Source organism: Macrobrachium rosenbergii, chromosome 23 (genome assembly GCF_040412425.1).
Source record: "Macrobrachium rosenbergii isolate ZJJX-2024 chromosome 23, ASM4041242v1, whole genome shotgun sequence".
NCBI classification, from domain to species: domain Eukaryota; kingdom Metazoa; phylum Arthropoda; class Malacostraca; order Decapoda; family Palaemonidae; genus Macrobrachium; species Macrobrachium rosenbergii.
The window spans coordinates 33,717,778-33,730,277 of record NC_089763.1 but is presented as its reverse complement, the minus strand read 5'-3'; the positions used below and the strand labels follow the sequence as shown (position 1 = coordinate 33,730,277).

The window sequence follows — 12,500 nt, the reverse complement described above, 5'->3', positions numbered from 1 at the left end:
GGTATCCCGCAATGAAAGCACGGCAACGTTCGATGTCGTGCAGACGATGTGGCTTAGGTCCCCTTCAAAAATTGATATCATGAACTATTTTAACTTTTCAGTTACACGGGAATTCTTAAGGTAATCTTTATGACTTTGCTCGGAAAGAATATAATGTTAATGAATGTAAATTTAACGCGGGAACGTAGTCACATTTCGTACGTCTGGCAAGGGGATGGAGGCATAAGGTCGAGATTCGAGCTCATACACAAACAGACGGAATCGTTCGGTGTCAGTGTAGTCATGCTTATTGCTCAGTGAACGTCATGGCGCGCTCGTGTCTGCTCAGGACTACCACCGTCGGCCAGGTTTTAAAGCTGGCAGTAGTGCTTGTGTGCTGTGTCTGTAACTCTAGAGGACAATATGGCCAGTATCCCTCCGTGTTCTCGCAGGGGATACTCCAAACCTTCGAGCCCATAGAGGCCGATTCGGGCAGGACATCGAGGTGCTACAACGATAAGGGTTTGCCGCAGGTTGGTGCAGACGAAGTATAGTTTTGTTTACACACGATGATGGTGTGTTCTCTCGTCTGTTGTGCATTCGAGAGAGGAGAGGAAAAGAATCTTTTTTTTATATTTTGTATTGAAATTAAAGTTAGAATTATTACGTTATGAACGTGACCTCTTATTTAGGGTTCGTGAACCTCCCCCCTTGAGGAAAGTACTGGTACTATGTGTAGAAGAGCGTGAGAAAGTCCTCTTTTTTTCACCTCTGACCCAGTGTAACAGTTGCTTTTAATTGCTCGTAAAATCAAGTAATGTTTTTATAGGCAATTAAACATTTTTTACTTCTTATAGTACGTGTATTAACGTGAAGCTGAATGTGAGTCTAAAGATGATAACATTTTCAATTAGGTCTACGCACTTACACATACGTGATAATACTTAAAATGCTTAGTTAATCTTAGAGAAATTTTTAGTAATAATTACCGATAAACTAACGTCAGAGAGAGAGAGAGAGAGAGAGAGAGAGAGAGAGAGAGAGAGAGAGAGAGAGAGAGAGAGAGAGAGATTTTCGAAAGCTAACCTTAGTATGAAAACAAATTTGCAAAGACCATCTGACAGTTATTTAACTGTAATGAAGCAGGTTTTGAAAAGATTTTAAAAAAATTATTCTGGAGGGGTTAATACGTAACTAGTTGTATCTAAATACCTCATGTCATTCATTATGAAAACGTTGACATTAACAATATTCTAGACCTATTTCTTTCCCGCTACTGCCAAGCTTTGGAATTTTCTTCGGCTGTTATTACTACCTGTTATAATGAACAGACTTTTCCCTTACACTTTTATTTCTGAGTCTGTAGAAGGTTCCTTCAGCATCGTTTCCTCGGTGCCTCCCCCAGCTGCGTTGCTTTTTGTCTTTTAATGTCCTTTTCGTCCATTCTCTGTGCTCTCTCTTCTTTAATATGGCTTTCCTTTAGTTTCCACCTTTCTTTAATGCTTAGAAGCGCAACTCAATGGTCTAATTATAATATTAATGATACTTATTCATTAGTTGAGTCTAGGAATCCATCTTACACTTATCTGTAATCTAGACTGCTTTTGAGTCTTATATTTCACTTCAGAACTTCTTGAAATTATTCATTTTAGTTTAAAAACTCCTTGTTTTCTTCAGATTTAGGGAAAAACTCCCTTAGATTATTCAAATTCTTTAAAAATAGTCTGTAAAGTATTATAGCTCAGCTAAAATCTTGTTTATAGTCTTCTCCAAAGGCATCATTTTAGCATAATGAAATATATTTCAAATCTCTCATAAAGATTATTATTTTTTTTATTATAATCCTTAAACAGTACCTTTATATATCAGTTCAGATATTTAGTTTAGGTAACAATGAGACCCTGAATTGCCTTTTAAATTCTGTTCAGAGTTCCTGCGGAGATCAGAGGTTTTGAAAAGCTTAATTTGTAAAGTCGGGTTTTATTCAGATAAAAAAGTATTTTAATTTATCAGATTTTTTTTAAAGATTTTGTATTTTTTTTTTGTAATTTGATGTAGAATACCCTCAGAACTCAGATATTTTCGTATGATTTTCCTCAGTGAAAAACAACATAGACTAACCCATTTCAAAGATTTCGAATATAGATTATATTATGTGTACCATCAGAACTCAACAAATTTTCGACTAGCAATTGCTTTTTATCGTAAAAAAAAATAACGGATATTGTATGTATTAAATTTTTTTTTTATTAAGAATTCCACCAAACCTCAGGCCTAGGCCGATTCGAAAAGTGAATATTTGTATCTGAAGGCAAAATTAATAACAATTTAGCACAGCTGTGAAAAAAATCCGCCGTAATCCAGGATAACAACTGACACGGCCGTTCCACATGAATCGGGTTCCACATAACTTATACACTTATACAGCTGTTGTTGAGAGGGACCAACGAGAACCAGCAGATACGGCTATCAGTTTCGGATGGGACAACCCCCAAGTAAATAGACTAATCCTACATAGGCCTAAGCTATATAGGCTGTCATTTCACAATTCTGGCATGTATTTATGGCACTGAAGTTTGGTCAGTCTCTCTCTCTCTCTCTCTCTCTCTCTCTCTCTCTCTCTCTCTCTCTCTCTCTCTCTCTCTCTCTTGATGTGTGCATGCGTCTCCCAGTAGACAAAGGGCCTGGAAAGCCAATAGGTTCATGATGAGAGCGAAAGTTCTCTCTCTCTCTCTCTCTCTCTCTCTCTCTCTCTCTCTCTCTCTCTCTCTCTCTCTCTCTCTCTCTCTCTCTCTTGAGATGTGTGCATGCGTCTCCTAGTAGACAAAGGGCCTGGAAAGCCAACAGGTTAATGATGAGAGCGAAAGTTATTCTCTCTCTCTCTCTCTCTCTCTCTCTCTCTCTCTCTCTCTCTCTCTCTCTCTCTCTCGATCTGTGCATGCGTCTCCGAGTAGACAGAGTGCCTGGAAAGCCAACAGATTAATGATGAGAGCGAAAGTTTCTCTCTCTCTCTCTCTCTCTCTCTCTCTCTCTCTCTCTCTCTCTCTCTCTCTCTCTCTCTCGATCTTTGAGGCGACAGACGTGACACGAATCCTGTATTGGCACGGGGCATCATCGGGGCATTTTTCTGCGCCCGAAAGTTCCTTTGGTGCACGTGTCCGTCATAGATGATTATTGGCTCAGAGGCACTTGCAGGATGTACGTACTCTCTCTCTCTCTCTCTCTCTCTCATGGACTCTCTCATCTCATAAGAGTCTTATTGAGTTATGGACATAAGCATTTCATAATATATATATATATATTTATATATATATATATATATATATATATATATATATATATATATATATATATATATATATATATATATATATATATATATTTTCTGAGTTTTTCTGAGTTTTAAGAAGTTATGCGAAAGAAAATCTCGTTAACCCTGAATATTAGATGTTTGACAAAGACAGTCCCAAAAGGTAAATAGGTTAGGTTAGTATTTCATATCATTAATTTCCTGAATGCCGACTTCTCCACCTTATTCTGTATTTCCTAAATCAGTTAGTCTGCCTCACGTCGGGTGCCTACCATCTTTTTAAAGGGGTGAAGTCCTGTGGCAAGTTTTTTTAATTCTTGAGCTAATTCTGGGCACCCTTTCAGTCTCTATCTCTATAACATGAAAAGTGATAGGCCTAACGGTACTAATGATTAACGAAGGCGAAATATCAAGAGCGTCAGTAGGCTGCTTAACCCCTTAGGGGAATAATGCCGTCAGTGCACCTCACACGGTGCACAGTAGGCATTACTTAAGGCTCTTTGCAGCGTCCCTTCGGCCCCTAGCTGGAACCTCTTTCATTCCTCTTTCAGCGCTGAATGACCTCGTAGGTCCCACTGCTTGGCCACTGGCCTAAATTCCATATTCCATTCCATTCCAATAGGCTGCTTAACGGCACCCACTGCTGGGCCAGATTTATTTCCTCTTTCGAAATGAGAGTTTATAGCTATACCTCTCCCAAGCGTGTATAAAAGAGGGATTGGTGTTACTTTGGTTTATCTACGCGTCATCTACTCCGAGGTGCTAGTACTAAACACCGTATGGTAAACATAAAGTGGACGGTCGCACGGAATATCGTTTATTAATATGAATTGTCGACCAAACGGTATAGAAATGGTTGTATACTTTGATCCCCGGGGGTTTAGTACTAAACACGGCGTCCCAAGGAGCTTCCGCCACGTTTAGTACTAGCACCTCGGAGTAGGTGACTCGTAGATAACAAACAAAGTAGCATCAGAGAGGTATTGTTGGGTACAGGGAAACGCCTGTACCTCGCTCCAAACAGAAATGATATTAAAACTTGGTGCAAGTGACGTTGTGGCATAATGCGGGCGAGTCGAAATAGTATTTTTCCTTATTCTACAAGCTCCGGATTTCACCTCTCGTTTCCGTATTCATGTAAATAGGTCTACCGCTGCTTTGGGGCTAAGCCACATCCCCCTCCCTATCCCCTCACACCTTCGTACCTTTTTTCACCTGGCATAGAAAAGACTAAAATGATTTACCTATCCCATATAGCCTAGTACGTAAAAAAGATTTCTTTACCCATGAAGCTGTTATGGATGAAAGGAAGTCTCTCTCAGTCGCTTGTAGTTGTGTGAGTGTAATTCGTCTGTATCCTCCTCAGTAGCTGGAAGTGTGCGTCCACACTGTGGCATAACATGTTATAAAAAACATGTCGGCAACCTATTGCACACACATTGCTAACGGGTTGAATGCAATTCAGAAACTTATTGATAGCCCCAACTAGTCCTTCATACGATTAGCTTCTGCCAAAGATTCATTCTCCACTTACAAAAAAAAAGTATATCTTAGTTTAACCAGACCACTGAGCTGATTAACAGCTCTCCTAGGGCTGGCCCGAAGGATTAGACTTATTTTACGTGGCTAAGAACCAATTGGCTACCTAGCAACGGGACCTACAGCTTATTGTGGAATCCGAACCACATTATACCGAGAAAAGAATTCCTATCACCAGAAATAAATTCCTCTAATTCTTCATTGGCCGGTCGGAGACTCGAACGCGGGCCCAGCAGAGTGCTAGCCGAGAACGATACCGACCCGTCCAACGAGGAGCTTCACCAGCCGCTGCATGTTTTCATCCTGCTTGTGACATGTATGCGATAAGTTGACGACGTGTTTATGACATGTTTTTGCCGGCATGTTTATGACATGTTTTTATTGTAGTGTGTTTCCGTTGGTAGCTGTGCGTTTTAAGCTTTCCTTCAATTGAAAAATGGCCGCCAGCGAGAATAAAGCATATCTTTAGTGGCACTGAAGCGAGGTTAATGTTATTCTCCGTTGGCCGTAATGTTTAGGTTGGTTTGAATGGCCCAGTTGACACTTCATTTACTCTTACGCCTCTGCTCGGAAATGCTTTGTCTGTCCGTCCGCACTTTTTCTGCCTTCACTTTTTCTGTCCGCCCTCAGATCTTGAAGACTACCGAGGCTAGAGGGCTGCAAATTGGTATGTTGATCATCCATCCTCCAATCATCAAACATACCAAATTGCAGCCCTCTACCCTCAGTAGTTTTTCTTTTAAATTTAGCCATAATTAAATTCTGGCAACGATATAGGATGCTTCCACCACGTTAACGATATAATTGTGCTTCTGGCAACGATATAGGATAGGCCACCACCGGGTCGTGGTTAAAGTTTCATGGACCGCGGCTCTTACAGCATTATACCTAGACTACCAAAAGATAGATCTATTTTCGCTGGCCTTGATTATACGCTGTAGCGGCTGTGCAGGAAACTCGATTGCGCCGAAGAAACTTCGGCGCATTTTTTACTTGTTTGTTGTTGTCTGTGAAGAGGTATATATTAGGTGAATTATAATTATCGTCACTGTCGCCTTTTGCGCCGTGTGACACAGAGGGGCACAGCTGAGTTATATATGTGAGAACTGAATTATATCATGACCAAAATTCATAAAGATTCTAAAAATTAATTTGTTCATTTTATTCGGTAACTTCGTAATGCGTTGGAGGATTGCACTTTTGCCTTGTTTCTCGCTTAGTTTAGAAGTGGGGATTGCACTTTTGTCATGTTTCTGGTTTAGCTTAGAACTGGGGTTCGCACTTTTGTCTTGTTTCTTGTTTAGCTTAGAACTGGGGATTGCACTTTTGTCATGTTTCTCATTTAGTTTAGAATTTGGGACTGCACTTTTGTCATGTTTCTCATTTAGTTTAGAATTTGGGACTGCACTTTTGTCATGTTTCTCATTTAGTTTAGAATTTGGGACTGCACTTTTGTCATGTTTCTCATTTAGTTTAGAATTTGGGATTGCACTTTTGTCATGTTTCTCATTTAGTTCAGAATTTGGGATTGCACTTTTGTCATGTTTCTCATTTAGTTTAGAATTTGGGATTGCACTTTTGTCATGTTTCTCATTTAGTTTAGAATTTGGAACTGCACTTTTGTCATGTTTCCCATTTAGTTTAATTTGGGACTCGATTATTGTCATTATTTTTTTGTAATTTAGTTTAATTTGGGATTGCATTTTGTCTTGTTCTTCATTTAGTTTAGAATTAAAGGATTGCAATTTTGTCATGTTTCTCATTTAGTGTTGAATTTGGGACTGAATTTTGTCATGTTTCATTTAGTTTAGAATTTGGGATTGCACTTTTGTCTTGTTTCTCATTTACCTTAGAATTTGGGATTGCACTGTTTCAATTTAGACTTTTAGAATTTGGAACTGCTTTGTCATGTTTCCCAGTGAATGTAAGACTCGATTATTGGTTATTTTTTTTGTAATCCTCATTTAATGTGGTATTTTTGTTATGTTCTTCATATACTGTAGAGTTAAAGATTGCAATTTGTCATGCTTCTCATTCGGTGTTGACTTGAGAATCGTGTCTCATACAGGACCTAACATTAGTTTAGTATTGGTTCTGAGACCTTCGAATAGTGGGTACTGTTTCAAAGACTTAAGAATATTGGGTACTGTTGCTGAGACCTTCGAATAGTGGGTATTGTTTCAAAGACTTGAGAATAATGGGTACTGTTGCAGAGATCCTCGAAAGTGGGTACTGTTTCAGAGACCTTTGAATAATGGATACTGTTTCAGAGACCTTTGAATAGTGGGTACTGTTTCAGAGACCTTCGAGTAGTGGGTACTGTTTCAAGACCTTTGAATGAATGTTGTTTCTGTTTCAGAGACCTTCCTGAACCTTCAGAAGGTGGGTACTGTTTCAGAGACCTTCGAGTAGTGGGTACTGTTCAGAGATCCTCGAAAGTGGGTACTGTTTCAGAGACCTTTGAACAGTGGGTACTGTTTCAGAGACCTTCGAGTAGTGGGTACTGTTCAGAGGTCCTCGAAAGTGGGTACTGTTTCAGAGACCTTCGAGTAGTGGGTATTGTTCGAGAGACCCTTTAAAGTGAGTACTTTTTTCTGGTGGGTATTGTTTCAGGGACTCTCGAAGAAATGGGTACTCTTTCAGCGACCTCCGAAAAATAAGTACAACTTCAGCGACCTTCGAATAGTGGGCACTAGTTCAGAGACCCTCGAAATTAGGTGCCCAGTGCTTGGGAGACTCTTTAACACTTGGCACACACACACACACACACGCACACTCACAAACACTAGCCCACAGTGACCCGGCTGGCATCAGCCCTGCGCCATCCGAAGGACCTATATTGGGGCGGGAGCATAGTGTCGATTATCTAATAAAACCTGAATAAGGTTAAACCGCTCATAAAGAGGTGGTCGAGGACGCAGGCAGTACATGTGTGTGTGTGTGTGTGTGAGTGTGTGGTTGTCACTTCTGGCTGTGCCTGTGTCTTTTTAATGGCAGCCCCCACCCCACCCTTCTCTCTCTCTCTCTCTCTCTCTCTCTCTCTCTCTCTCTGGCTGTCAGTGTCTTTCTTTATGGCATCTCCCCCTCTCTCTCTCTCTCTGTCTTCTGGCTGTGTCAGTGTCTTTAAGCCATCTCTCTCCTCTCTCTCTCTCTCTCTCTCTCTCTCTCTCTCTCTCTCTCTCTGTCTTCTGGCTGTGTCAATGTCTTTCTTTATGTCACCTTCTCTCTCTCTCTCTCTCTCTCTCTCTCTCTCTCTCTCTCTCTCTCTCTCTCTCTCTCTCTCCCTTGCAGGATGACAGATAGATAATGTTGCAGCATCCTTGTGTGTGTCTCTCTCTCCCAGGCTTATCTCGTATTTTATTTCTTTCTTTGTTTTTCCTCTCTGGTATGTTAATCTGCTCTATATTGATTTTTTTTTTTTTTTTCTCTCTGGCAAAGTTTGTCAGTTTTGAATAATTTTTATTATTATTCTTTCGATTAGGCTGAGATCCTCGTTATATTCACGTATTTATTTATTCGTTTACGTATTTTCTTATGAGCAAAGGTGCTGTGTATTTATTTTTTTATTTACATGTCTTATATTGCTGACTAAGCTCGTTTGTTGTTATTATTTATTTATATTTCAAACTAAGTCTGCATGCCTCTATTTTTTATTTATATGTTTTTAAAGCCTGTAAACAGTGTGAAGTGTCTTTTTTTTTATTCCATTGTAATATTTTTAGCTAATATTCATCATCATCATCATTACCATCTTGATGGTGAATCATTTTTTAAACTTACTTTTAACTTCCATTCGTCTTCATTTTGTTGTTACCAGTGTTACTGTAGTTATTAAAATTATTATTGCTATTGGTGCTGTGATCTGTTTTTCACGGTTACATCTATCACTATTACTAACTATTACTATTATTACTATTACTATTGTTACTAAAAATTGTGTACAATCAAGCAAATAGTAACGGGAACGTACAACACACAATTACTTTCTTGTAGGGGGTTAGATAGGACAGGAAAATAAGAGTTAAGCCAAAGGTCAAGCGCTGTGACGTATGAGGTCAATCAGCGCTGAAAGGAAAGTTAAAAGTAAAGGAGGTTTGAAAGGTGCAACAGGAGGAAAACCTCGCAGTTGCACTACGAAAAAACTTAGGAGAGGGTGGGAAGCAAGATGGAAGAAAGAGAATATGAACTACAGTAAAAGGAATGAAAGAGGAGGTTGCAGCTATAGGAGCCGAAGGGACGCTGCAAGGAGCCTTAAGTAATGCCTACAGTACACCACGTGAGGTGCACTGATGGTACTACCCCCTAGGGGGATTTCTTTCTTGTACAGTACAATATTGTAGGAAAAAGTTCAAAATACAACTGATGTTCACCACTTCAGGAAGCTTCCAGTTGTATTTCTAACTTTGACTGATGTATTGAACTATAATAAAACCTTTACGGATATTATTTTTATAAAAGTATATCTTAGTTTAACCAGACCACTGAGGTGGTTAACAGCTCTCCTAGGGCTGGCCCGAAGGATTAGATTTATTTTACGTGGCTAAGAACCAATTGGTTACCCAGCAACGGGACCTACAGCTTGTCGTGGAATCCGAATTACATTTTAGCGAGAAATGAATTTCTATCAACAGAAATAAATTCCTCTTATTCTTCATTGGCCGGTCGGAGATTCGAACTCGCGGCCAACAGAGTGGTAGCTGAGAACGCAATCCGCTCGCCCAACGAGGAACTATTTATTAATTAATTTTGTCGACTTTCACATTTTTATGTAAGATTACGTTAGTTATAAAGTGAATATGATAAACATAAATGATGCAGTTTTTATGATACGCCCTGTTATTCACACCTGTGGCTTTCGGATCTCATTGTGACCCATCTTAGCTTTTTTTATTAGAGAAAGTGCTAATGCTTTCCTGAGTTTTCTGTAAGGTCAAAGTAATTTGAAACTTATTATTTAACTTGAGTTAAAATCATTATGTTCTCGTCCATAATTGTTCCTTTAGCGAACATTTTGATTTAATGTGTAACCGAATATTTTATGAAAGCATACGAAGTTATGTTGACATTTGAGTCATAACGCAGCTGGTAACCTTAATTTGTTTCTATGATAATAAGTTACTCTAGCGAGATTGCTAAGTGACATTGCAAGACCCATAGGCGGATTTAAAACTCGGACGAAGGTCAGGTTAAAGAAGTTGAACAGCTAAGGAATTGGTGAGGAGGAAAAGGCAGAAAGTAATGCATCTTTCCCGTAGGGGGTCAGTGCCGTCAGTGCACCTTGTGCGGTGCACTGTAGGCATTGCTAAAGGTTCTTTGCATCGTGCCTTTGGCCCCTATAGCTGCAACCCCTTTCGTTTCTTTTACTGTACCTCCTTTCATATTCTCTTTCTTCCACCTTACTTTCCACCCTCTCCTAACAATTGATTCATTGTGCAACTGCGAGGTTTTACTCCTATTACACCTTTCAAACCTTTTACTGTCAATTTCCACCCTCTCCTAACAATTGATTCATTGTGCAACTGCGAGGTTTTACTCCTATTACACCTTTCAAACCTTTTACTGTCAATTTCCGTTTCAGCGCTGAATGACCTCTTGGGTCACAGTGCATGGCCTTTGGCCTAAATTCTATATTCAATTCAATTCAGCAGTGCATCTAGAGATGCCGAATGATCAGCGCCGTCTGTGCAGTAATATGTGTCGGTGAGGAAACATTTATATGGTTATTTTTTTAAGAGCACTTTTTAAGATCTTTTCTTTTTAGTTTTGCTAATCTAAGACCCGAGGATTCTGCGCATGCGTGTTGCAACTCGAGGCGGGGATGCAGATATGACATTTAAAGACTTTGCGAGGCGTTGGTTGTTGTATGACTGCTTAGGAATTTCCTAAGTAAATGTCTCTATATCTTTTTCCGCTCTCTCTCTCTCTCTCTCTCTCTCTCTCTCTCTCTCTCTCTCTCTCTCTCTCTCTCTCTCTCTCTCTTTATATATATATATATATTTTTTGAAGTATTACTGCTTATGGTTGTGTGCTTATTTAGTGACATCAGGAATATGTATATACACATATATACATAATGTATATATGTATATATATACATATGTATACATATACATATATATATATATGTATATATATATATATTATGCACATATGTGTATATATATACATATACATATAATAAACATCTGAAGCCCTTCGTGTTGCATTAAAATGCAACGTCTCGTCTTGCATAGTAAAAAACCAACTCATGTTGATCAGAACCAGAACCGGATGTGCACTCATTAGGTACCACCAAAACCAGTATTAGGCGCAGTCATTAGCGTGGCACTTTTTATTCCTGGTTTCCCAACCGAGCCACTTTTTTTGGTGGAAATCGGAAGTTGGTTCTGATTCCTTTAAGTCGTGAGGAAGTGTTTGTATATACATATATATTATGTACATATATACATATGTATATACATACATATATACATTTATATATGTATATATATATATATATATATATATATATATATATATATATATATATATATATATATATATATATATATTGTAGCTCTCTTATTGACACCGCTTGAAGAACGGTAATTTAAGGCATTGCCTTCCGTTTCCGTAATGCAAGGGATGGGGTTGCGAGCCCTACGTCCTTGCCACTTTCCCTTTGAGAAAAATAGAAAATGTGCGATACCAGTATTTTTTTTTACTTTAAATTCTATTTTGGTAGATTCGAACCTGTTAACCCCGCTGTGGTCCTCACTGCAGGTCCGTGACGTTATAAACATGGCCATGGGTTATGTAATAGTATTATTAACGAATATTTGAGTGATAGAGAACCTACAAGTTATCCAGATTGATAACTCCTTCCAATCTACTTACAGTCTCTTGGATTCTGTACTTTTGTATAGGTTCCTAGTCTTTCAGTCTTTCGATATTTTCAGTATAAATGGAATAATAATGAATCAACAGGTAAACGAATTCACTGACTTCAATAGAGAGAGAGAGAGAGAGAGAGAGAGAGAGAGAGAGAGAGAGAGAGAGAGAGAGAGAGAGAGAGGAGAGCTTAAGCTATGATTGGTTCAACTTGACGTGATTTATAATGGCATAATTTATTTTGGCAGGTTATTACACACACACACACACACATATATATATATATATATATATATATATATATATATATATATATATATATATATATATATATATATATATATATATATATATATATATATATATACACATCGTCTATCCTCCGTATCACCTGCATTGAGCCTCACTTTTACTTTCACTCCCTCCTCATGCAACTGCTGCCCCTCTGCGCACCTTAATTGAGTACCAGTACTCAGGCGGGGTCCCGTAGGGGTTACTGCCTGCACCGCACCTTTCTACTGCTCGCTAGAGGCGGTACTGAAGATTCTTCTTTACGGGCTGCCCTAGGAGCACAGACCTGTGCTGGCATAAGGGTAGCTCAATTGACAACGACAATAACAACAATTGAAGAGTTTTCTGTTGTCTTTGGCCAGACTTGGAAGTACACTGATAAATCATAATCCTTGAAGCTTTAGAAGGAGAAATGTCTTGGCAAGGCAGGAGACGGTACCCCTGACTAGCATTGTTTTTGATGGGTTAATGATTGATCGGTTGTATTTAGCATGTATGAACTTTTGTAAAA

At 38.9% G+C, this 12,500-nt stretch overlaps 1 protein-coding gene across 4 annotated transcripts in view; it reads left to right on the top strand.

The window, feature by feature from the left end:
• The first annotated feature begins 13 nt into the window (after positions 1-13).
• Positions 14-12,500, top strand: part of LanB2 (laminin subunit gamma-1) — a 121,079-nt gene continuing 108,592 nt past the window's right edge. For 3 of the 4 annotated variants that reach the window (XM_067125551.1, XM_067125552.1, XM_067125550.1), the window contains exon 1: positions 253-512. In XM_067125551.1, the coding sequence (XP_066981652.1) occupies positions 306-512 (207 nt within the window). In that variant the 5' untranslated portion in view covers positions 253-305. Of the gene's footprint in view, positions 513-12,500 lie in introns of all 4 variants that reach the window. The other variant, XM_067125553.1, reaches the window with a different exon arrangement.